Here is a 25,863-nt window from a genome sequence, read left to right on the forward strand (position 1 = left end):
ACACCCAAGCCAGGGCTCCTTTGCCCCTGTGGAGCCCAACCCCACAGCATTCCTGCTCCACAATCCCACAGCATTCTCACTCCATTTATTTGACAGAGATCCAGGTGTTCCACAGCTGTTCCCAGGTGTTCCCTGTGCCACAGCCCCTCCTGTGAACACCACCAGAGCTCAACTCAGGCATTCTGTTCTCTCTCCTGGCTGGAATGAGGCAGTCCAAGAAAGCTCAGAGCACTACTGAATTCCTCGCTTTTATTACAAAAATGGGAATGATCACTTTGATCAAAATGAAAAAAGTTTTGCTCACACCGTGTACATGAAAAACTCTAAATACAAAACTCATCCCGAACACAGTTTGTGCTTTTAAAAAAAATGAAGGTGGTTTAATCCCTGCCCCCTCCAACGCTACAGAACCCGTGTGGCAGCTCTGCCAGGGCCCCAGTCCCAGCACAGCCCGGCCCTGGCACAGCTCCCTGGCATTGGGCTGGCAGTGGGACAAGCCTTGGCTCCAGCCCTGGGCCAGGGCAGGCAACACAGCAGCTCTGGGGCAAAACCAACCCAAACCCCCACAGCTTCACCCACTCAGTTATGGAATCATGAGACTGACGACAATTCTTCTGACACTCCATAAATTAGTGCAGGGAATTAAAAAAATCATTTATGGTAAATGAGAATTGTACAGAGACCATTTATCAGTTACCAGCACACGAATCTTGCTTCACACATACCCCGTGAGCAGCAGCTCGGTTCACATGCAGAGGACCAAAAGCAGGTGGCACAACAGTTCCTTCACAGCCCAAAATTAGAAAAATATAACTTTTTTTATTCCATCTTTGTTGAAACTGTAGCACAGTGAACTCCACTCCCTCGGGGATCAGGTTGTGTGGTAATACTGTCCGTAATTCCAGGCGTTCTGGTAGTTGTACTGGAACCAAACACAGCAGCAGCATCAGGCACCATGTCAGTCCCTGCTGGAGCCCCTGGGGCAGCACAGCCCCCCCAGCCCCTCTGTGCCAGCACAGCACCCCTGGGAATGCCAGAGAGCAGTGCCATTCCCCATGGAACAGCACCCTGGGAATGCCAGAGAGCAGTGCCATTCCCTAAGGAACAGCACCCTGGGAATGCCAGAGAGCAGTGCCATTCCCCATGGAACAGCACCCTGGGAATGCCAGAGAGCAGTGCCATTCCCCATGGAACAGCAGCCTGGGAATGCCAGAGAGCAGTGCCATTCCCCATGGAACAGCACCCTGGGAATGCCAGAGAGCAGTGCCATTCCCTATGGAATGCAGGACAGCAGTGCCATTCCCTGTGGAATGCAGGACAGCCGTGCCATTCCCTGTGGAATGCAGGACAGCAGTGCCATTCCCTAAGGAACAGCACCCTGGGAATGCAGGACAGCAGTGCCATTCCCTGTGGAATGCAGGACAGCAGTGCCATTCCCTGTGGAATGCAGGACAGCCGTGCCATTCCCTAAGGAACAGCACCCTGGGAATGCAGGACAGCAGTGCCATCCCCTGTGGAACAGCAGCCTGGGAAAGGCAGGGAAGGCAGGCAGGGGTGGAGGTCCCACAGGGTGCTGCCACAGGACACATCCTCAGCACAGCAGAATCAAAATGCCCCGAGCTGGAGGGGACCCACAGGGATCAGCCAGTGCAGCCCCGTCTCTGCACACACCCCAACAGTCCCAGCCTGGCATCCCTGTGCTCCTGGAGCTCTGGCAGCCTCGGGGCAGTGCCCATTCCCTGGGGAGCTGTTCCAGTGCTTGCTCCACCCTCTGGGGGAAGAACCTTTCCCTGATCCCCAGCCTGAGCCCCCCTGGCCCAGCCTCAAGCTGCCAATCCTGCAGTGCTGTGTGTGAAGCTGGGGCATTTTTCCTGCTGGATGAGACTGCTCCCACTGCCTGACCTGGGAAGGAATTCCTGACCTGGCTGCAGACAATCCCAAAGCAGGGCTACCCAGGGCTTGTGCCCCAGCTGTACCGCTGCTCCTCCAGCTCTGGGGGCTCTGCACAATCTGAACAATGCTTTTCATAAAACCACTTCAAAACTTCCATGGATTTAATAAATACATGGATGTGGCAGTAGGGACATGGATCAGTGAAGGCCTTGCCAGTGCTGGATGGTCTTAGAGGGCTTTTCCAACCCCAACAATTCTATTCCAAGCTAAAATGCCCTGGAGGAAGAGCCCCAGAGGACAAGCTCATTTTGTACCAGCAGAACCCATTCCAAGGCATTACAGGAATCACTGCCTGGAGACAGTCACTATCCAGGCACACAGGAACGGGGCACCCCACGGCCAGTCTGGGCAGAACAGTTCCACACACCACCCCCTTTCCCTCCCTGTGTGACAGCCACCAAACTGCTCCTTGCTCCACACAACAACTCTGAGCACTTGTGGAGCACAGCCAGGAGATGCCAGCACCCCAAGAGCTGAGTTCTGTTTGCAGGCAGCCCCATACCTGGTACCAGGCGTTGTAGTTGTAGGCAGCCTGGTTCACCTGCATGTCCCCGTCCATGAGCTGTGCCGACGCCAGCCCCGCCTCCTCCGTCAGCAGCTTCTTCTCATCCGGCTCCTCGGAGCTGCAGGGAACACAGCACACTCAGAGCAGAGCTGGGCAGCCCAAACTCTGCTCAGCTGCTGCCCTGGCCCAGAGGGGTGAGGGAATTGGGGTCAGGGATGGACAGTTCGGGTTGTGCAGAACAGGCTGGGTTTAAAGCTGGTGCCCAAACTGAGACAGCAAAGGCACGTTCCTGCTTAGAGACTGAGTTACTTTACCAGCACTGTTTGGCTCAACTCAACAACTCAACAACCCAAAAACTTATTTTCCAAAATTATTTCCATCCCTGGAAGTGTCCAAGGCCAGCATGGATGGAGCTCTGAGCAGCCTATGGAAGGTGTCCCTGTCCATGGCAGGTTTTAGGGCTTTAAGGTGCCTTCAATGCAAACAATTCTGTGAATATTTAAGGCAGCACAACTCTATTTAGTACAGACTTCAAAGGACTAAAATCAAGTGATTCTATTCTCCCATCAGTGGGTTCAAAGCTGACAAACACCTCCACTGACAGACTAAAGCACCCCCCAGGATGAGGCTGCTCCCTGCCCTGCCCAGGGCAGCTGGGCTCAGTCCGTACCCGTTCTCTGCTCGCCGCTTCAGCGTCTCCTGCTCCTTCAGCAGTGCCTGGTGCTCGTCGTAGGCATCCAGGAGCCTGGGGAGAGCACAGCCAGTCAGGCCCTGTCAGTACCTGAAACACCTGAGCAAAGCCTACAGGGAGCTGTAACAGTACAGCAAACTGCAATGTAACACATTCTAATGAGTAATGAACAGGGGAAAGCCAGCTCCGTTCAGTTCACAACAGCTCCAGTTCCCAACCTGCTCAACTTCCCTCACACTTTACGCAGTTTTTATCAAGCTCCTTTATAAAGAAGTTTTCTAGAAGTGATTTGTGATTCAGCTGCTCCTTCAGAGCCTGCTGGAGATGCCACCCACAGCAGCACAGAGATGAGGGAATCAGCATTTAAACACTGGAAATTATTCCAATGCCAAAGCAGCCTTTGCCCATCGAGCAGGCAACAAGTGTGGTTAATGCAGCACTGGAGAGTCCTGGCTAAAATTCTCACAAATATTGAAACACCCCCTCATCTGCAGCATCTCACAAAACCTGCAGCTTTTGGCAGTGTGCTCTGGGTAAAAAGAGTTCCTCACACTCATTCTGTGTTCTGGGATTATGCAAAAATTCTTTGTGTTGATCTGTCTCAGATCCTAAACTTGCACTGACTGGCTGCCCTGCAGAGGCAGCAGAATTTAAGGACAGCTATTGTTAAAAACATACAAAGCAGAAAAACTGACTTGTCATTAATCCTTCTGGGTTATTTAGCTGCAAAATGTAAATTAAAACAATAGACAATTAAGAGGAAAAAGATATTGTAGCATTGAATTAAAACTTGCATTCCTGGTGTATCCTCCCACAGAAGTGCAGAGTTGTTGGTAGTGCTGAACACTGAAAAACCTGACCAGTGCAGTTTTGGAAACAAGCAGCAGCTGCCAGGAACAGTCTCAGAGGACACCTGTGTCACAGACTGTCCCATTCCCCTGGGGAGCACCTCCCTTCATAGGGCTTAGCAAGGGGAAAGCAGCCACAGGAAAACCTGGCAGGCAGCAGAGCTCTGCTCAGTGAGGTGATGAGCACTTCAGACAAAAGGGGCAATTATCTGAAAAGAGATTCCTGTATAAAAATCTATTCCTGTTTACAAATCTATTCCTGTTTAACACAGGAGGTTGGTTTAGAAAAGCAGCTGTTCCTTACAAAGAGCTGATAAAGGAAATAATTGTACAGAAGCCACTGACCCCACCCTTTTCCATGCACTCTCACAGTGACCCCAGTTTGGCCACTGCCCACAGGACATCTTACTTGTTCACATCAGACCCAAAATCTTCCAGGAATTCCACTTTTCTCTGTGAGAAGGTGATCCTCATTTTGATGGACAAGGCCCCATGGATGGCCTTGTCAAAGCAGCTCAGGATGTTCTCCTCATTCTGCTTGAGGTCACCACTGTACTCCATCTCCAGCAGGTTCAGGTACAGTTTGGTGTTTTCCTGTGCAGAACAGCCATTAGGAGGTGCACACCTGACCCTCACAGCAGGTTTTTAACTCTGTTACACACCCCAATTCACCCCATGAACACGCACAATGACAGGCAATAAAGGGATCTCCTCCCCCTGGGCTGGTTTGTTGCACGCCAGAAGTGACCAACACCAAAAACCCAGGTGCTGCACTTTGCTGGCAGCATCTGAGTGCCACATATTCCTGTGCTGACACCAAACCACCAAACACTGTCCCACACCAATAACACTGAACACACTGGGAACGTTTAAGATTCTAAAAATTAAAATAAAGTGTAAAGCACATTGTGCTTCTGGTGGGAAAAGGGTGCAAACTTCCAGATTCCCAAGCTGGGACATGGCAACATCAGTTTAGAGGGACTGTTGTCTCCATGCAGTAATGGGACATTACATCCAGTTACAACACCTGTCATCACTGTTGCCATGTTTTACAAAATGCTTCAGAAAGAGAAAAAGACACCAGGGTGGTTTGAGTTTTGGGTAAGAGAGCTGAGAGGGAACACATACTTTGTCCAGTTCTATGGCTTCTGACAGCACTTTTCTTGCCTTTGGCAGGTTTTTCTGCACTTTGAAGAGGTGCCGTGCCAGTTTGATGGCATAGAAGGAGGCTTCACTGATGGACTTGGCATTCCTGACAGCATCTTCCAGCAGCTGCTCCGCCTCCTCCATGTTGCCGTGCCGGCGCTCCAGGCTCACCCTGCGCAGGCGGATCATGGCCAGCCCCAGGATGCACTCCTCAAACGTCTTCAGGATCCTTCTGGCTTCATCAATGTTGCCTGCAAGAGCAGGGGGATGCTTTAGGACAGGGCAGACTCGCAGACAACTTTTATGAAAAGTCTTTTCTTTAGGATTTTTCTCCTGAGGAGCTGAGAGGCCTCAGGAACACAATGTAAACAATGGTTATCTGCTGCTGTGGAATGCAACAGGTGCATCTGGGATTGGTCTCATGGGGTTGTTTGTAATTAATGGCCAATCACAGTCAGCTGGCTTGGACCCTCTGTCTGAGACAGAAGCCTTTGTTATCATTCTTTCTTTTCTATTCTTAGCCAGCCTTCTGATGAAACCTTTTCTTCTATTCTTTTAGTATAGTTTTAATGTAATATATAACATAAAATAATAAATCAGCCTTCTGAAACATGGAGTCAGATCCTCGTCTCTTCCCTCATCCTAAGACGCCTGTGAACACGGTCACAGAGCTCCCCCAGCAGAGCCCCCCGAGGCAGGGCTGCCCTTACCCTGCTGCTCCTCGAAGGCTGCCCACAGCATGTGCACCATGGGCTTCTTGGGCAGGTGGATGGTGCAGGCCCTGCTGTACACGTGCCTCACGCCCTCGATGCTGTGGTTCTCCATGTATTTGGCATACTAGGGTTGGAAACAGAGCAGAGACCAGGCAGGTTAAAGCTTGTATTTGTCTCCAAGAACATGCCAGAACGATAAAATTCTTTTGTTTAAACCCATTCAGCACCTTTATGGAACCACTAGACTAGTTTCTGTAAGGAAGGACGTAGAGAGGCAACGCAGTTGGCAAATGCAGCAGTCAAATCTGGTTGCAAGCAGACCATCTCCTAATGCAACAGATATAGTTATAGATGAACAACGTTCCACAGGGTACAAGGGTTAGTCACCAGGTCAAGGTGTGCACCAGCAGAGCCGTGAGCTGCCTCCCTTACCTTGATCCAGAAGTCCTCATAGAGGGCACATGAAATGACACATCTCTCAAAGAGGACCACGACTCGCTCGTGAGTGCCATTCTCTATCTCAAACTCTAAGTACTCTTTCCAGTTTTTCAGCTGAATTTTCTCCAGAGGTTTTACATGAAAGTAAGGCCTCTTGATCTGCAAGAGTCACAGGATGCAACTGGTGATTACAAACACACCACCAAGGGGGTCAAACAATCAACAGCCACACAACCAACACTCAATTATTGCCATTTCAGTGACCAGGGCTCCTGGGACACCTCCTCATCTACTCAATCCAGGGTTATCCAGCTATGGATCAGAGGATTTACTGCAGTGACATTCCAGGCTAGAAACCTCCTTTCCCAGAGAGCTTTTGGAGTGCAGGTGTTTAGAGATGCTGGGGGAGGACCCAAGGCAGCCCAGGGTCAGTGACATTATGGACACACTGGACACTGCCCACATCCATCCACACAGGTGAAGTGCTCACTGTGGGACACCCAGCCCACAAATTCAACTCAGAACTCGGCTGAGGATCATGACAAGGAAAGACACAGCACTGAACTGGACTTCCTATCAAATATTTACATCAATCTGGATATAGTGAGAACACTAATTTAGCACCATTGTCTTGTTATTGGTGGCTGCAAGAGGGGCTGGGTGGGACAGAGCTCAGCACAGAAAATTAAACATTGCTCTGTTTAAATTGAAATTGCTTTGTCTGGCATCCTGCCAGAGATCCTCTGCTTTTGCTCATCATCTTTATTGTATCTGATTATCTTTCTCCTGTGCTGCAATTTCCTCTCATATCCAAATCCATACAAATGGATGAAGAACTTACAGTAATTAGGGAGAATCCAGTTCTTCAAAGCCACCTGAAATTTAAAGCCAATCTCCCTTCATGCTCCTCAGTGATCTCTGGTGTGGCACCCAACACCCTGTGGCCACTTTGCCCAGCTCACAGTCCCCCTCCTGCTGGAAGCAGCTCTAGGGAATGCCCAGCCCTGGGTGGGATCTGTGCTGTCCTGTATGGACAGGCTGAGCTCTGCACGTGCAGCTCCCCCAGCCCCAGCCCCTGGGGCTGCAGAGCACACACTGCTGGTGACAAGAGCACCCTGTGGCCAGCAAGGACACTCAGCTTCCCACACCTTCCCTGCCCAATGCCCACAGCTCCAGGGCTCTCCCAGGTCCCACAGATTGGCAGCTTAAGGCTTCCCCAGGCAGGAATGTGGGACACTGCTCTGCTCCCTGGTGCCACGGGTCACAGGTACAGAGCTCACTGCCAATGGCTCCCTGCCCTGCCTGAGAGCTCCTGGGCTGTGGAGGCACCTGGCCAGTCCCACCCAGTGCAGGCAATCACCAGTTCTGACACCCACACCACTAAAGAGTCTCTGAAAATCTGTCCCAGCTGGGTAACACAGTGGACTCTTTAGAGTAAGAAGTAAATTTAAAACAAGGACCATGTTTGCCAGGGAGAAAAATATAAAGACTGAGACGAAAACCTCCCATTGTTTTTTCAAATGGAATCCAACCTAACTCTGCTGCAAAAGCTGTATATTTGCAACGATCAAATTATTTGTTTAATTAATTACTTTTAATAATTATACATAGGAGGTCCACAACAAAAGCTACCTGATTAAGTGTGTAATGTTACAATAGAAAACCACAGGAGTTTCATTCTCCTCTGAGACCAGGCTTACCTTTCAAAGGGAGTCCCCTCCATCCCCTCATGCCTTTGCACCACCCCAGGGCATGAGCAGCACTAACTCCCAGGACTCACTGGCTTAGCAAACATTACAGCACCTTGCCTCTCTCCAAGCACTGCTCTGAGATCTTTACATCACCAGGTGCCTCTTCACAAGAAAAACGGCAGAAAAGTGAAACTGTTCCAGCTTTGAGTCTCTGTTCAATCCCCTCCCAGCAGTTTAAGTTAAGGCTGTTTCACACAATTCCCAGCTCCCAGTCCTGCTCCCTGCACCACTGCTGGTGCTGCCTCACACAAACCCCACCCCACTTACCGCTTCCTCAAACGTCCACCTCTTACTGACTTCATGCTCGTTGTGGTTAAATATCTCCTGATGGATCTCAATGATTCTGTGCCTCATGTTCTCTATCTCAGTGATCAGCTAGAACAGAATGTCAGAACATGTAACACAAGCAGACATGGTGCCACCTTTGTAACTGCCTCCTGTGCCAGGGATGTGCATGGATTCTCCCTGAGCAGCCAGGGAAGGGCTGGGACACTGCCTGATGGAGCCCTGGGCCTCGGCACACACAGCTCAACTGGTGTTTATCCTGTGCTAAACCTGGCTGGAGATTAAGGATGGATTTGGATCCAAGTCAGCCCTGGTTTCAGTGTGCTTGCGTTTTCCCATCAGCAATTCCTCTGGACAGCTCCAGGCTTTCCTACGCCTGTAACAGTCTGAACCTGCCCAGGCCAGTGCTGGTGAGGAGCTTTCTTAGACCACAGATAGCAATCTGCTGACCTGGAATAATTACTATTTGCTCCTTAGGTTTTGTACACCACTTCTTTCATTTTCTAACACATTTCTTTAACGGTCCTGAACTTCTCAGCACTGGAAGGGGCTGTCCTGTTAGCACATGAACCAAGGGCAGTGACGTACAGGAGCTCTCTGGGCACAGCTCAAGTGGTTGCAGTGGAACCCCTGCCCCAGAGAATGACAGGGTGGCAGTGCAGGTGCCTTGTTAGGGTCGGTGATGCCCTCAGTGCCACAGGGTGGCTGCAGTAAAAGGCCCAGCCAGCCCAGGAAGAGCAGGGTGGTGGTGCTGTGTGCCGTACCTTGGCAGGGTCAGTGATGCCCTCAGTGCCACAGGGTGGCTGCAGTGAAGGCCTGGCCAGCCCAGGAAGGGCAGGGTGGTGCCGTATGCCCGTACCTTGGCGGGTCAGTGATGCCCTCAGTGCCACAGGGTGGCTGCAGTGAAGGCCTGGCCAGCCCAGGAAGGGCAGGCTGGTGCTGTGTGCCGTACCTTGGCGGGTAAGTGATGCCCTGGCCAGCCCAGGAAGGGCAGGCTGGTGCTGTGTGCCGTACCTTGGCGGGGTCGGTGATGTCCTCGGTGCCGCAGGGCAGCTCGTCCCCGTCCTCGCCGCTGTGGCCGCTGGCGGCCGCCAGCTCCCGGCGCAGCTGCACAAACTGCTCTGTGGTCAGGAAGTCTCGGGGCAGGTTGTTCTGGATGTGCTCTTTAAACCTAGCAAAAGCCACAAAGAGGCACTGCAGAGGGGCTGTTTCACGCTGCACTGCTGCCCAACAGGGCACAGCTGTAAATCCCAGGGGGTTCTGCTTTGCTCCATGGCCCCTGAGTGACACTGAGTGCTGCCAGCTCACAGCCACAACTGCCAGCACCCATCGCCCTCACAATGCCATGTGCCAAAGGGACAGAACCCTTGCCATGGAAAAGAGATGGCAAAGGAGAAAATCAGTCATAAAGGAAATAATTTATTTCCCACACCAAGAGATCTGGGGAAGACTGTGTGCAATTTAACTGAGGCTGCTAATCAAGTCTCCCTACCAGTGCAGAATTCTACTATCTAAAACTTAACCAGGATTCCTCTTTAGTCAGTTACATTAGTGCTTCACCACACGTGGGCATTGCCCAAGTATTAAAGTCCAGAACTGCTCATTCTGATTTCTCAAAGACATCCTCTCTTCTTCCCCACACTTCCAAGGTCTGTTCTCATTGCACAACAAAACCTCTGAATTTACCTAAACCCAAATTCCTCAAATGTGCATCAGTACTTTCCAACAATCAGTCCAACTGCCTAAGTATGTGAGTAAATAACTACATAAACCTTTCCAAGCTCTTGTGCTCATGGCATTAACTGCCTGCTTTCCTTTACCTCTGGAAGTGATGGCTGTAGAGCTGCGTTGGGATTCCCAGGATGCGGTCATAGATGGATGTAACTTCCCTCAGGTTTCCCTGGTCATTTTCCCAGTTTATATACATTTCCCAGAGTCTGTCAGAGCGGAAATCTGTCCCAGCAGCCAGCACTGCGTGTTCATAGGCTCTGGAAAAGGAAAGGTTTTACACCGGTTTCTGGATACCAGGACCAGAGCAAGGAAGGAAAGTCCTGGCTCTTATTAAGGGTTATGAGCATCCTCCATTTCCTTGAAACTAGACTTATATTAATTATTGACATACTTCAGAGTGTTTTCCAGATATTTACAGAAAGGTGTCTAGAGATTCTGAAAGCTCACACTCATTTTTTGCCTCCAGTACTTCCACAACAGAACAAATACATGCAACAGCAGAAGCCACTGGCAGGAACACAAGATATTAGGAAAATACACAACCTTTACCACTTCTGTCTTGTACAGACTCCAAACCCACCAGTGCAGCAGCTTAACACCCAAAAGCTGTGCAGCAATTCTGCAGCTTGGTTGAGATTCAATTCCAGTGCAATTAAGCCTTCTGCTCAAACTCTAGCCCAGCCCTTTAACTGGGTCCACTGCCAGCCACAGCAAGCAGGCACATCCTAGCCATACCCTGGAAACACCAAGGAATTAAATTCCAGGATTCCAAATGCTGCACTAAGTATTTCTTAATATGTCTCCAGATATCCAGTGTGAAGCTCTCCAGCTTTTTCCCCTTGTACCACACTGCACACTCTCCCCCTTCTTACAGAATCTGACTCCATCATTTCTTAATTTAAAAATCCTTAGAGTGACGCCAGGTTGTTATGATTTTACCCTTGTCCTAAAACACAATAACCTGACCCCAGCGGTGTGTATGGGTATCAGGCTGCTCCCAACTCACCCCCTGATGGTACTGTTAGTTTCAGGATCAGCAGGGTCCAAAGTCTCCTTTAGGAAGTTTATATAATGTATCCAAAGATCAACACTAAGAGGAATTGCCTGAAGCCCTCGGCGATAGACCTATGAAGAGAACATGAACTGTACTTCAAATCCTTAATGGGGTCCTAAGAGAGAGGCAACACTGTGTTATCCGGTGAACCTTAGAAATACTAATTACTGGAATTTTGTTTAAATAATCTACCATTACCATTCGGGTGGAGGTTGGATAGAACATGGCAATGTTCTGATCTCCACGTGCAGAGTCTTGATCTTCAAAGCGCAGCGGTCCCTGCATTCTGACCAGGTTGTGTGGGCAGGCTTTGGGGTACAGACCATAGGGCACAGACCCATTAGAGCATCATTGACAGCGTCTGACCAAAAATGCAATAAGATGGAGCAATTGTGACCAGCAAACCAACTATTATTGTTTTGAAAATGAGTAATAAATGGAAGTGACAGAAAAGCCCTGCCCTACTTGTTAAGCTGCAGTGTAATACAGAGGCTTGCACTGCAAAGCTTGACAAACTGTAGAGGTTTAACGCACCTGCCAACAAAGAGAGAGAACATTAGCTCCAAATGCCACAGCTGTGACACGTGCAAACACGTCCCTCGAGCCCTGGCCGTGCAGGGCAGGCACTGGCAGCCCAATGACTCGCGGTGGGACAGTCATTGGTGGCTTTGGGACTGGTGGCAGCGCTGGCCCCGGGCCCTACGTACCTCGTCTGACTGCTTGACGTTGTCGTGGCGCTTCTCCAGGTCCGCGTACTTCTTCCAGTACCCATAGCAGTAGGGGTAGTGTGAGAAAAACCTGTCAAAGGCTTTCCTGGCTGCTGGCAAGTGGTTCTGTGGGAAACACAGTGAGCACAATCAGGGCTTCCCTTAGCAACAGCTTCAGGCTATTTTAAATACAATTATTAACAATGTTAGAAATGCCTGGTGCTATTTTGACAACCCAGGCTACTGGAAGGTGTCCCTGAAAATGGCCAGGGGGTGGAACCGGACGAGCTTTTTAAGATCACTTCCAACCCAAACCATCCTGGCATTCTATGATTAAATGACAGCAGTGGCAAGGACAGCTGCCTTAAATCAGTGTCTGTGACAGCTTGATATTCATTCTACATTTGCCACTGGAATTCCACAACTTTAGTTGTCTTTGTTTATTTATTTTGGGGAGCCTGAGGAGACAGGGGCAGGTACTGACCTCCTGCTCTACGTACTGCAGTAGATAAACCCATCCTGTGAAATCCTGCGGATTGTCCTCTACTACTTTCCAAAACTTGTCAAAATCCGGAGGGAAGTCAGCCTCGATATCTGTGGTCTGTAAGCTCTCAATGTTTGGGATTTCGCTCTCCTGCGTGTTGTCCTCGTTGAGGTCTGGGGAGCTGTCTGGGGACTGCTCCATCTCGGTGACACTCATGATCTCGGTGCTGAAGTCCATGTGCTGCTCCTCGGCCGCGCTCTCGGCCTCGGGCTCCGCGCTCGCATTGCCCACAGTTGGCTGCTCCTCCTCCGTGCTCTCTGCGTTCTCCATGGCACCGCAGCGACTGGATCCTGGGGGAACAGCTCCCTTCAGCACTCCTGGGGCACAGCTGGGCTCAGATCCCCAGCTCAGAGTGCCCAGGTGCTCCAGGCACCCCTGCGTGTCACCACAGCCCCCATGGCACCTGCCTCACACATCAGCCTGGCTCAGCAATAAAAATATTAACAGCAGAGATCTTCACATCTGCACATGCAAACTGTGGATTTCTAAAAAACTACTGCAGGGAGCTACTGAGGTATAAAAGTGAATCATTACAGTTTTCCTGTAGGAGCCCAGTGGAAGTTTATTCTAAATAAAGAATTATGTTCTGTCACAGACATCTTTTCATGAAAAATCTTTTCCTTAAGATTTTTCCTCCTGAGAAGCTGGGAGGCCTCAGGAACAAAATGCAAACAATGGTTATCTGCTGCTGTGGAATGCAACAGGTGCATCTGGGATTGGTCTCATGGGGTTGTTTGTAATTAATGGCCAATCACAGTCAGCTGGCTCGGACTCTCTCTCTGAGCCACAAACCTTTGTTATCATTCTTTTCTATTCTATTCTTAGCCATCCTTCTGATGAAATCTTTTCTTCTATTCCTTTAGTATGGTTTAATGTAATATATATAATAAAATAATAAATCTAGCCTTCTGAAACATGGAGTCTACATTCTCGTCTCTTCCCTCATCCGAAAATCCCCGTGAACATGGTCACAATGTTCAAATTCCACAGAAACATTCAGGCTGGAAAAGCTGTCTGAGACCATCAGGTCCAAGTCACTCCAGCAGTGCTGGGGCCACCATGGACCCACGTCCCTCAATTCATTCCATTTTCCTATTCAGTACAAGTCAGTACATTCTTTGTGAAACAAAGGTATTAAAAGGTGCCCTCAACACCAGGCTAAAGCAAAGACAGGAATTCCTGTCAGCACCGTCTCAAGCCCCTTTAGTGATGCCCAAACACACCCAGCAGCACCAGAGAGCCACAGAAATGCTGTGGCTGCCCCTGACCTGCAGCCCCTCAGTGCCACCACTCCCAGTGCCAGGCGCTTCCTCCCGGCCCTTGGGACAGACTCTGCTTCCCCCCACTCCTCCTTTGATGTCCCTGCCAAGAGCCACTGCCTGGCCCTGCCCTGCTGTGCCAGCTCCAGGCCAGCCTGACCTGGCTGGGTGCCACCCAGCCTTGGCTGTGCCCGGCCTTGCCTCCCAGAGCCAGAGCAGGAACACTGAGCTGAGGCTGCTCCGTGCCCCGGGTGGCTCAGGGACCCCAGGGACAGCACCCTGCAGGACACAGCAGCGCCCAGCGCTGAGTGCAGCTGGAAGGGAGCACAGTGCTGGACTGACACCCAGGGACAGCACCCTGCAGGACACAGCAGCGTGCAGCTGGAATGGAGCACAGTGCTGGACTGACACCCAGGGACAGCACCCTGCAGGACACAGCAGCGCCCAGCCCTGAGTGCAGCTGGAATGGAGCACAGTGCTGGACTGACACCCAGGGACAGCACCCTGCAGGACACAGCAGCGCCCAGCGCTGAGTGCAGCTGGAATGGAGCACAGTGCTGGACTGACACCCAGGGACAGCACCCTGCAGGACACAGCAGCGCCCAGCGCTGAGTGCAGCTGGAAGGGAGCACAGTGCTGGACTGACACCCAGGGACAGCACCCTGCAGGACACAGCAGCGTGCAGCTGGAATGGAGCACAGTGCTGGACTGACACCCTCACATCCTGCACTGCACTCCTGGTTCCTCCTGTGCTCTCCTCCCAGCAGGTGGCAAACACATTTGGGATTTCCAAAAGAAAGCAAAAGTGCCCAGCCCAGAACTCCCCAGAAACCTGAAGAGACAACACCCAGAGCACTGCTTTCACTTCAACAAGGGGATGGAAAAGACACCACTACATCCTGGGTGAAGTTCCTGCCAGAAAGGAAAAATCTCTCTCCCTTATCTTCGGCAGCTTCAGCTCCTGGGATAACAGCTCATGTTTCCCCAGGAGCTCACCAAGCCAAGGAACTTTGGCACAATGTCCAAGAGTCCATGTGGTCTACCCTGCAAGTTTTCTAATAAGTGCTTTTTAAAGCATTTCTGCTCTCCATCATTAGGCAGCCACGGCTTGGAGCAGCCCGGGGTAGTGATGGGTGTCCCTGCTCACGGCAGGGGTGGAACTCGATGGCTTTGAAGTGTCTGCCAGCCCAAACCATTCTGTGCCTCCAGATTTTGAGAAAAACCCTCATCTGCAACATTAAGTTATACATTAAGTATCAAAGAGTATCACTGTGCCTATCCCAGTGCAACAGGCAGAGATGTGAATCACTCAGAGGCTGCTGCACTTCCGAGGGTGCCTCGTGCGGGTTCTAAAACCGAGTGGTAAGAGGAGGGGGTGACACAAACCGCAGCCCCGACACCAGAAAAAACACTTTAAAGGCTCTTTACAGCTCTAAAATGTGGCCTAACAGTGACAGAGGTAACTGGTGATGGGATGAGAGGAAATGGTTTCAAATTGCACCAGGAGAGGCTCATGTTGGATATTGCTCCATGGCAAGGCTGTCCAGCCCTGGCACAGCTGCCCAGTCCACATCCCTGGGGAGGACTTTTTTGAAATCCCTGGAGGGATTTAAAGCCCTGTGCATGTGGCACTTGGGGACACCGGGTGGCCTTGGCTGCACGGGAGAATGGCTGAACTTAATGATCAGCCTTAACAATTCCACGGATTCTGTCATTATTAGAAATGCAGTAATTAATGATCTAAACTTATTCTGATGTTTAACAGATGTTTTCTCTCTCCAGCTGATTCAGAAGACATATTCCATCTTAAAAATTCAGCTCTCAAAATCCAGCTGTGTTCAGGTAAGGAGGGAAAAAAGGATGAGGGAGAAGCTGTAGGATGGGCATACAAGGGCTGAGATTGTGAAAACTCACAAGGATCGGCACACGTGGCTCCAAACTGAAACCAAGTCTGTCTGACAGCTCTTCCAGCCAAACACCTTCCAGTCTGATCCCAAAATCTGACAGCAATCCATGGCTTAAACCAGCCAATGCAACAGGCCACAAAAGTCCAGGGGTGGGGCACACCAGGGAAACTTAATGCCGGGGTTTCCACCTTAATCTTAATTCCCCCATCTTAATTCCGGGGCTTTTCACGTTAATTCCAAAGCGTTTGACATCACACAGGCTAAACAACTGAATCAGAGTATCAGCTATACACACACAATGGTATTAAATAATTGATGCCAACATGTATTACTCAGCCTGCTACAAGACTGCTGTACACAAAACTGCCGCTCATAAACGTGAATGAACGAATGGGAAACAAAGAGGGAAGCTGCAGAGGAGCAGGAATGCGGAGCCTTATCTGAGCTCTGCCCAGAACGCTCCATTCACAGCCCTGATAAGGCGCTGCTGGATCCACCCGGGGCAGGGCCGGCGCTGCAGGGCCCAGCGCGGCTGGGCCGGGATTGCGTTTGAATCACGGAATCATTCGCTGGAGAAGCCCTTCAAGGCCATCGGGTCCCAGCTGTGCCCGATCCCCACCTCGCCACCAGCCCAGAGCTCTGAGTGCCACGTCCAGGAATTCCTCGGACACCCCTAGGGACGGGCACTCCAAACCTCCCTGGGCAGCCCCTGCCAAGGCCCGAGCCCCCTTTCCATGGGGAAATTCCTGCTGGTGTGCACCCAGAGCCTCCCCGGCCCAGCCCGAGGCCGCTCCGTCTCCACCAGGGCCTCTGGGGCCCAGGCTGGGCAATAACGTCACAGCCCGCGCGGCGCGGAGCGGCTCCGCCAGGGCCCGTTACTCGCCCAGCGGCCGTTCAACGCAGAGAACGGGGACACAAGGACACAACACGGATACCGGGATGCACCCCCACGGCTCAGTTCCCCTCTCGAGCAAACCCGAGGCCTGGCAGCGGCCGCGGGGCCCACACGGCGCTCAGAGCGCCCCGCGCGCGGCCCGGCCTCCCCCGCCTCGGCCTCCCGCCCCGGCTGTCCCTCGGCCCGGGCGCTCCCGGCCGCTGTGGGAGCTCCCCGCTCTCCTCCCCTTGGCCCCGTGCCGCCGCAGCCCCCTCGCCCCTCCCCGGTACCTGCCGGGGCCGCCACAGCCGGGGCCGCCACAGCCGCCGCCGCCTCGCCCGGGCCTCACGCACCGCGCACGCGCACTGCGCCCCGCGCGCGCGCACCGCCCGCGTGCTCGCCTACCCCCGCGCGTGCGCACCTGCCACCCCCAGCACCCGCCCCTTCCCGCCAAATGGCGCCGGGCCCTGAGGGACAGGGCTGCGAGACAGAGCCCAGGACGGGAACGAAATAAATACAGCCCACTAAAGGGAATAGAATAAATACAGCCCCCTATGGAAACACATCCCGGAATCATTAGGATGGGAAGACAGCTCCAAGATCACCCAGTCCCGCTGTCCACGCAGCAGTGTCACTGTAGCCCTTAAACCACTAAGCCAAGTCCCCCACACCACCTCCAGGAATTCCTGGGACACCTGCAGGGATGGGCACTGCAACCCTCCCTGGGCAGTGCCAAGGCCTGAGCCCCCTTTCCGTGGGGAAATTCCTGCTGTGCCCACCCTGAGCTGCCCCGGCCCAGCCTGAGGCCGTTCCCTCTGCTCCTGTCCCTGTTCCCTGGAGCAGAGCCCGACCCCCCGGCTGTGCCCTCCTGGCAGGAGCTGTGCAGAGCCACAAGGGCCCCTGAGCCTCCTTTGCTCCAGGTGAGCCCTGCCCAGCTCCTCAGGGATTCTGCAGCCCCTGCCCAGCTCCTCAGGGATTCTGCAGCCCCTGCCCAGCTCCTCAGGGATTCTGCAGCCCCTGCCCAGCTCTGTTCCATTCTCTGGACACACTCCAGCCCCTCCATGTCCCTTTTAAAGTGAGGGGCCCAGAGCCAATCCCAGGATTGGAGGTCCCTCAGCAGTGCCAGCACAAGGGACAGCCACTGTCCTGGCCCTGCTGCCACACTATTCGTGGTGCAGGCCAGGTGCCTTTGGCCTCTTGCCCACCTTGGCATGCCTGGGCTTGTGTTCAGCCACTGTCACTGAGTTTCTTTGAGCAGAGCAGCTCTTGAGCCCGTCCTCCCCAGCCCTTTGCAGAAATACATCCCTGTACAGAAATAAATCCCTTTATTTTTCAGTCCAATGTGTCCAGAGCCCGCAGCTGGAGAAGGGTCAGGGTTCATTCTCCCCACTGCCCAGCCCTGAGACAACAAATACTGCACCACTGCCTGTGGGGGTACAAAAATACATGTTTTGCACAAACAGCACTGCATCCCTGTGTCCAGGACTCTCTTCCACTTCTCCATGTACAGCACAGTGCTGATGTGACCGTGTGGTTCTTCACAGGCAATCCAGGGACAGGTCCTGGACTGGAGGCTCTGGAGGGAAGCACAGATGGGCTGGAGCGGCTTCTCCATGGCCATGCTGGTGACAATGAGGGAAGCCAGCCCCACAGTGCCCAGCACAGCTCTCCCAGCATGGCCCAGTTCAGCCCCGCACACTGTCCCACTTCAGGCCCTCAGGCTGGCCCAGCACAGCGCAGTTCAGCTCCCCAGGCTCTCCCAGCACAGCCCAGTTCAGCTGCCAGGCTCTCCCAGCCTGGCTCCGGTGTCTCTCCCGGTGCAGTCCAGCCCAGCCCGGCTCTGGGGCTCTCCCTCAGGCACCGTGCCCAGCTCAGGGCTGCTCCCGCCCGTGTCCCGGCAGCACCGTCCGTCCATGTGCCCGGCTCAGGCGGCGCTGGAGCTTCACCTGGGGCAGCCATTTCACAATTTTACGTTCCCGTCTCCAAAAGCTCCTCCAGGTTCTTCCTGATGTGCGGGGGCTGGGCGGCGGCGTGGGCGAGCAGCCCGGGGCCCATCTGTGCCCACAGCGCCTGGGCCAAGGCGGCCGCGGCCGTGCGGGGGCCGGGCACGGAGCCGCCGCCCGCAGAGCTGCCCAGCAGGTGCCACAGCACGGGCAGCACCTTCTGCTCCACGGCACAGGGCTTCCGAGGGTACAGCTCCGGCACCAGCTCTGCAATAAAATATTACATTTAAATTAGAATTTTGATGGGATCCCCAGCTTTGAGAGGGTACAGCTCCAGCACCAGCTGTGCCGGGAGAAAACACTCATTTCAGTGACACTTGTAATGGCATCCCCAGCTACGAGAGGGTACAGCTCTGGCACCAACTCTGCCAGGAGAAAACACTCATTTCAGTGACACTTGTAATGGCATCCCCAGCTACAAGAGGGTACAGCTCTGGCACCAACTCTGCCAGGAGAAAACACCAATTTCAGGTACACTCCTAAAGGGATCCCCAGCTATGAGAGGGTACAGCTCTGGCACGAACTCTGCCAGGAGAAAACACTCATTTTCAGTTACACTTGTAATGGGATCCCACCTTCAACAGGGGTACAGCTCCAGCATCTTGCAACTCTGAAGAAAACATTCATTTAAATTACAATTTTGATGAGATCCCCAGCTTTGAGAGGGGTAGAGCTCCAGCACAAGCTCTGCAAAAAATATTCTTTTAATTTACAATTTAGATGTGACTCCCAGCTTTGAGAGGGGTACAACCCCAGCACAAGCTCTGTCAGGAGAAAATACTGATTTAAATTACAATTGTGATGGGATCCCTGCCTTTGAGAGGGGTACAGCTCTGGCACCAGCTCTGCCACGAGAAAATATTACTTTAAATTATAATTTCAGTGGGATCCCCAGCTTTGAGGGGGGTACAGCTCCAGTACTCGCTCTCCAATAAAATATTCATTAAAATTACAATTTCTATGGGATCCCCGCCTTTGAGAGGGGTTTAAAAGCACTTAAATCATCTCCTCAAACTGCTGCTGTACACAAGTTTGCAGTTGCAACATCATCAGCTCCCATAAAAAATACGAGATTTTCCCACAACCACTCCTTTTATTCCTCCCAGGAGTTCACACAGTAGCAGCAGTGCTGCTGATAATTACACTTTTCCATTAAGCTAAAAAACTCAAAGAAATAAAGGAGATTTTAGGTTGAGTTTTTTTCAGTTAGGATTCTCATAAGGACCTTTATTTTTCACAGTGTAAGGTCTGGTATTTCCAATTTCCCCTCTATCTCACAAATAAGCAGTAGATATTTAAGAAAAAAGCAGCCTTATACTGTAAATATAGAATCATAGAATGATGGAATATCCTGCGGATGGAATATCCACAAGGATCACAAGTCCAGCTCCTGGTCCTGCACACATACATATAAAATATGTATAAAATAAATATATATGTTTATAGGATGAAATATTTTCCTCACGAATGAATTCAGTGTTTCATTAGCAAATGTTTCTCTTTCTGACAGAACAGCCTCTTCTGATATATAATATAAAAATCCCAGCTAGAGAGGGACTGCTTAAAGGCTGTTTAACACCCTCAAATTTAGGGATATTTCCAGAACAGCCTGTTCACTGTGTTAGTGAGTTCCATTTCACACAGAACTGCTCTGAAAATGAGCCAAGGAAATGTTTGGTTCAAGCATATTCCTCATAAAGACATTCCTTGTTCATTTCAAGCATGGAAATTCAGCTTTTCTCGAGGAATTCCTGGCTGGGCTGGGATTGCCAGAGCAGCTGTGGCTGCCCCTGGATCCCTGGCAGTGCCCAAGGCCAGGCTGGACATTGGGGCACCCTGGGACAGTGGGAGGTGTCCCTGCCATGGCAGGGGTGGCACTGGCTGGGGTTTGAGGTCCCTTTAACCCAAACCACTCTGATTCCTGGCAAGAGCATGAGGGAATGAGCACTGGGAGAGGGAATACAGTGCCATGTTAAAATTATTATATGCTTAAGGTACTTATAAATGTTCATCCTTAAGGTATTTAAATAGATGAGGTATTTACATTTAAATTAGATCCTTAATATATTTATAAATATTTATAAGTTCCAGGTAGTTATAGATCTTCCATCTGACTATATAACACTAATGTTGATACTAATCCTTTGTTTTGTCAGCAATAGCTCCGATTTCCATTAAGGAACTGAAATGTGACAACTGCTGCACAACCTCCTGAGACAGAAGGGAAGGTACAGACCCACCTCCACCTTGCAATAATTTTCCTAATTAAGAGAACCCAACCAACCCAAGAAGCAAAGGACAGCAGCACTTTACCAGCCAGCTTTTCTGTCAGGTCCTGCTTTGCTTTTCCACTCAGGAACTGGGCTTTTGTGCAGAACGGCTGCAGGAGCAGGGAGGTGTCTAAAGGCAAAGAGCAAAACACATAAATTCCTAAATGGAAATTAATTTATCTGGAAATAAACATAATATGGGAAAAGGTAAATAAGAAAATGCTATGGAAAAATAACCAAAGCACTACTGAGCAGTATCAAGGTGATTTGTGTGGTGAGAATAAACCCAATGACTTTTACAGTGTAGCAACTCTGACTCTGTGCAACTCTTGGAAAGAGTAAACCTTTCAATTTACAACTTAATCACCACAATTAAAACTGTTTCAAATTAAGAGAAAATAAATTGCTCACCTAAGTGTTGACATAGAGCCTGGATCACGTTTGTGGCAGCTGCATAAATCCCTGGGTTTTTGGAGTTGAGGTTGTTGTCCACTATGGCAGGAATCAACATGTTGATCACAGGTGACAAATTGTCCTTGAGCAGTGGAATCATCCTGTGCATGGCCTCCAAAGCCACCTGGGTCACTTTGCTGTTGGAGTCGTGCAAGCGAGGCTTGAAAGCGTCAAAGATCTGGAAAAGCATCAAAGCAGCAGCCATGGAACTGGGAATCAACAAAGCTCATTACCTGCTTTAGTGCTGCCCTTTAATTGGCCACCTTGATGATGGCTCTGCTAGCTCCAGGGGCTGGAAACAGATGTTCTGTGAGGTCCCTTCTGACCCAAACCACTCTAGATTCTGGAATTCTGGGATATGCAAACACCTGGGATGATTTCTGAGCAAGTGAACCCAGATTTGCTATTTTAACCGCATGCATTAGTCTGATCTGAAGCCCTGCAGTGCAGTGACTCCTGGCACAGTAACTCTCACTGTGACCCAGAGTTCCTGCCAGCCAGTATTTTTAGGGAGACATGGCTCTGTTCAGCACAAGGAATGTCTGAAAGTTTCAAACCCATCCACAGATTGGACACCAGGAGGTTCCAGAGCACAATTCCATCATTCCACACAAAGATATGGCACTGCTGGAGGACAAGCTTGGTTTCCTTTCATTGTATTTGTCTTTAATTTATAGCTGCTGGATGTTTCTTTCTCCTACAGAACCTCCTTTCCTATTGGACAGGACCCTCATCCCGAGCTTTAGCACAGCAAATTTGGCATAACACTTTCCTCACCTTCTCCCACACACAAACTTGTAACACTACTTAGAGACAGTTTTACATTAATCCTTTCTTCTTTTTTCACAGCTATTCCATATTTGGTATTTACCCAAGAGTGGTGTGAAAAACAGCACAAAGATTCCAGAAATCATGGAATCACAGACTGCTTTCCATGGGAAGAGATGTTAAAGCCCATCCCATCCCACCCCCTGCCATCATCAGGGGCATGTTCCACCATCCCAGGCTGCTCCAAGCCTCATCCAACCTGGCCTTGGACACTTCCAGGGATGGGTCAGACAGCTTCTCAGGGCAGTGGTTCAAAAGTGCCCTGAGTGAAAAATTCCACATTTTTCCTCCTGTCCCCTTCCTTTCCTCCCTTAGTGCCTCACACAGACCCCCCCTACCCTCAATGTTCTCTGTCCATCATCCTTATTCCAAGAAGGATCCAAGACTTTTCTCAGAAAACTTGGTGACCCTGATGCCTGGTGCAGGCTGCCCCAGAGCAGAGGCTGGATGGAGCTCCAGAATAAAGCAGGGATTCATTCAAAGCATCTCCTCCATGGATCCACCTTGGGCAGCACCAGAGCCCAGCCAGGGCTGCACCCAAGATCAACCAAAATGGCCCCAAAATGCACGGCCGGGCACGGGCTCTGTCCCTGGGATCAGTTCTGCTCCATTTGCACCTTGCAGTTCATTGTCCCATTCCAGCTTTAGCCCCTGCAGTCCCACCCTGCTTGTTTTTCTCTCTCCAGCCCACGGGGTTTGTGCTCTGGGGCTGAGATTTGGGTCATTTGTCCTTGGTGCCCAGCTGGAGCAGGAATTGTTTTGTCTCCCTGCTCTGTGCACAGAGCTCAGAACTGCACCTCATCAGAACCATCCCCTGATATGGAGCCCAGACCCTCACACTAAAGCAGCACAGAATGTGAAAATACAAAAGCTGAACCTGAGGCATCTGCCCAGCTCTAAGCCCTCTGAATCCCAGTGTTACCTGTTGTAGTGAGCTTTTTAGTTTTATTAATATGCTTGCTGTTTAATTTGTAATTTTGTAATTTCCTTATGCTGTCCTTTTCTCTGCCTTTAGATGGCACAGGTTGCCCATTTTTTATTTTATGTCTTTAAAACTAGACTTGTTCCTTTATTGTTATTTAGTTGTTAGTTTTTTGTTTGTTACCTACCTATTTTCTGCCAAGTTTTAAACCCCTTCTACCCATACCCCTTCCCCAGAACTTTCTTTACTCCTCCTTCCATGAAATGCCAATCTCTCCCTGAACCTGCTCCTTCACCTAGGAACTTCAGTTTTGTATTCTTTCAAACCCCATTAGTTCACTGAAGCTGTTATCCTCCCTTGAAATCTTTCATTGTTTTATACACCTTATATTCTTCAGCTTGTGTTCCACCCCCAGGTCTCTGTAGGGGGATATAGCATGGGTAAATGAAGGTGGTATAGAATGTAATCTTATCCCCGAAAGAGCTGCAGCTAAGTTAATTATTAAAGATTAGGAGCAGGCCTGATTTTAACAGGCCATACCTGTAGCCAATAAGAAGAGTGTTATAAAGGAGTGGATTGGTTGGCTGAGGGGGAACTGGAGTTAGTTGGCTGCTGTGAGGACAAGGATGAGTCAGTGCCTAAAGGAGCTACGTACAAGAAATCTTGAGGAGGTATGAAACTCTAGCAATGTGGAACCCTTGCAATGTACTGACAATAGAATTCTTGCATGATAATGACAGTTCTCCTGATTAGTTGAACGCTGTATCCTCCCTTGAGACCTGCCCCCCTTTATAAGCCATTGTTTGCCCCCAGTTTGGGGTCCTGGCACCTTGGGGAGGGGGGAGTTTTGCCATTTATTAAAGTTACCCTGAGTTCTACCCCAGGCCTGTGCTGTGGCCCTTTTGTTCCACTGGTAGCTGGGATTCTGGGAGCCTGAGAGAGGGGACTGTCACCCCCTGTGACCCTCCAGCCAGAGCCTGAGAGAGGACTGTCACCCCCTTCACCCTCCAGCCGGAGCCTGAGAGAGGGGACTGTCACCCCCTGTGACCCTCCAGCCGGAGCCCCAGAGGGGACTGTCACCCCCTGTGACCCTGCAGCCGGAGCCTGAGAGAGGACTGTCACCCCCTGTGACCCTCCAGCCAGAGCCTGAGAGAGGACTGTCACCCCCTGTGACCCTCCAGCCGGAGCCTGAGAGAGGACTGTCACCCCCTTCACCCTCCAGCCGGAGCCTGAGAGAGGGGACTGTCACCCCCTTCACCCTCCAGCCGGAGCCCCAGAGGGGACTGTCACCCCCTTCACCCTGCAGCCGGAGCCTGAGAGAGGGGACTGTCACCCCCTGTGACCCTGCAGCCGGAGCCCCAGAGGGGACTGTCACCCCCTGTGACCCTCCAGCCAGAGCCTGAGAGAGGACTGTCACCCCCTGTGACCCTCCAGCCGGAGCCCCAGAGGGGACTGTCACCCCCTGTGACCCTCCAGCCGGAGCCCCAGAGGGGACAGTCACCCCCTGTGACCCTCCAGCCGGAGCCTGAGAGAGGGGACTGTCACCCCCTGTGACCCTGCAGCCGGAGCCCCAGAGGGGACTGTCACCCCCTGTGACCCTGCAGCCGGAGCCCCAGAGGGGACTGTCACCCCCTGTGACCTCCAGCCGGAGCCCCAGAGAGGACTGTCACCCCGTGACCCTGCAGCCGGAGCCCCAGAGGGGACAGTCACCCCCTGTGGGCCTCCATCCAGGACAGTGCCGGTTACCCTGACGATGCTGGCGAGCACCAGGCCCGGGCTGCTCTCCGTGTCCAGCAGCAGCTGGCGCACCCCGCGGATGCGCTCGCGGAAATCTCTGGCGCTCAGTGAGCCCACGAGGTCCCTGAGGTACTCCTCGCTCTCCAGGGCACTGCGAGGGGCTGCTCTCCGAGGGGCCTCCTGGCTCTCCGTGCAGTCCCTGTGCCAAAGGGAAATGCTGTTCCATGAGCTGGAACGGGAGGCTCATCCCACACATTCTCTTCTCATCTAAGTGCAAGTATCAGAAGTAAACACAAAGTTTCACCTTAAATGTGGTGAATTGAAAAGAAATCACCTGTCGCAGACATCTTTTTATGCAAAATCCTTTCCTTAAGATTTTTTCTTCCTGAGAAGCTGGGAGGCCTCAGGAACAAAATGTAAACAATGGTTATCTGCTGCTGTGGGATGCAACAGGTGCATCTGGGATTGGTCTCAAGTGGCTGTTTGTAATTAATGGCCAATCACAGTCAGCTGGCTCGGACTCTCTGTCCAAGCCACAAACCCTTGTTATTCATTGCTTTCTGTTCTTAGCTTAGCTGGCCTTCTGAAAACCTTTTCTTCTATTCTTTTAGTATAGTTTTAATGTAATACATATCATAAAATAATAAATCAGCCTTCTGAAATATAGAGTCAGATCTCCATCTCTTCCTTCAATATAAGACCCCTGTGAACAGTGACACAATCACCCAATAGTAATTTTGTTCCCAAAGTCTCATATCCTCTCTGCTCCAAATGCAGCTGGTTTTGTGACTGGGAACAATTAGGAACTTCCCTTACATCAGTGGGTCACAATCCCCCCAAAACTTATTGCAGTTTAAATCTTTATTCCCAGAGTACTTTCAAGGCTGACCCCAGAGCAGGTGCTACCACAGCATCTCTCCATGCTGAGCTGAAAACCCAATAGCTCTTCCTAGAATATTTAACAACAAATTTCTTGTGGCACCTGATTTCATTAGGGAGTCATGGAAAGAATTAAAAAACCTGTGGAATCACCTCTCTGTCCAAGTATTTACAGACCGTCCAGGCAGTCATGACCTCACTCCTAACTCCTGAACACAAGGCTTGAATGGGGAATAGAACAAGCAATCAAAATTGATCAGTAAATGTAGAACCAGCTATTATTTTGGACTGTGGAGGGTGTGTTAAAGAAATCTGGTTCTGAAGAGACACTGCAGTCACAGCCCTCTGAACTCTGTGTTCTTGGA

At 51.2% G+C, this 25,863-nt stretch overlaps 2 protein-coding genes and 1 non-coding gene across 5 annotated transcripts in view; all 3 read right to left on the bottom strand.

Annotated features, from left to right (window-relative positions):
• Positions 1-235: 235 nt before the first annotated feature.
• Positions 236-16,762, bottom strand: PRPF39 (pre-mRNA processing factor 39). Of its 3 annotated transcripts, XM_059474338.1 has the most exons (14): positions 16,697-16,762; positions 12,307-12,656; positions 11,823-11,948; positions 11,068-11,186; positions 10,151-10,318; positions 9,345-9,501; positions 8,313-8,420; positions 6,289-6,453; positions 5,854-5,980; positions 5,126-5,394; positions 4,407-4,591; positions 3,129-3,203; positions 2,456-2,576; positions 236-922 (listed from the first exon to the last, which is right to left on the bottom strand). In XM_059474338.1, exons 2-14 carry the CDS (start codon positions 12,634-12,636, stop codon positions 872-874), a joined length of 2,001 nt encoding a protein of 666 aa, XP_059330321.1. In that variant the 5' UTR covers positions 12,637-12,656; positions 16,697-16,762; the 3' UTR covers positions 236-871. The 3 variants fall into 3 exon arrangements, with proteins under 3 accessions (XP_059330321.1, XP_059330322.1, XP_059330323.1); XM_059474339.1 differs by lacking the exons at positions 12,307-12,656; positions 16,697-16,762 and adding an exon at positions 11,314-11,476 and having other exon boundaries at positions 11,823-11,940; XM_059474340.1 differs by lacking the exons at positions 12,307-12,656; positions 16,697-16,762 and adding an exon at positions 11,314-11,423 and having other exon boundaries at positions 11,823-11,880.
• Positions 4,957-5,042, bottom strand: LOC132075232 (small nucleolar RNA SNORD127). Its single transcript, XR_009418745.1, has one exon. It is a non-coding gene; the product is annotated as a small nucleolar RNA SNORD127 (small nucleolar RNA).
• Positions 16,763-17,714: 952 nt separating the features above from the next.
• The window catches only part of TOGARAM1 (TOG array regulator of axonemal microtubules 1), a 35,828-nt gene continuing 27,679 nt past the window's right edge, over positions 17,715-25,863 (bottom strand). Inside the window, exons 18-21 of the mRNA XM_059474953.1 lie at positions 24,629-24,818; positions 21,091-21,310; positions 20,723-20,809; positions 17,715-18,616 (exon numbers count right to left, since the gene is read on the bottom strand). Of these exons, the coding sequence (XP_059330936.1) occupies positions 18,375-18,616; positions 20,723-20,809; positions 21,091-21,310; positions 24,629-24,818 (739 nt within the window). The 3' untranslated portion in view covers positions 17,715-18,374. The remainder of the gene's footprint in view (positions 18,617-20,722; positions 20,810-21,090; positions 21,311-24,628; positions 24,819-25,863) is intronic.

This window comes from Ammospiza nelsoni, chromosome 6 (assembly GCF_027579445.1).
Source record: "Ammospiza nelsoni isolate bAmmNel1 chromosome 6, bAmmNel1.pri, whole genome shotgun sequence".
NCBI lineage: Eukaryota > Metazoa > Chordata > Aves > Passeriformes > Passerellidae > Ammospiza > Ammospiza nelsoni.

What these genes read in the sequence shown, in the direction of transcription:
- PRPF39 (XM_059474338.1), bottom strand. Translation starts at nt 12,636, where the DNA reads ATGGAGAACGCAGAGAGCACGGAGGAGGAGCAGCCAACTGTGGGCAAT. An exon ending in ACGTCAAGCAGTCAGACGAG is followed by an intron (nt 11,187 to 11,822) that starts GTACGTAGGGCC and finishes TTCTCTTCATAG; the next exon opens with GTCTATCGCCGAGGGCTTCA. An exon ending in TACAGCCATCACTTCCAGAG is followed by an intron (nt 9,502 to 10,150) that starts GTAAAGGAAAGC and finishes GGCTTTTGCTAG; the next exon opens with GTTTAAAGAGCACATCCAGA.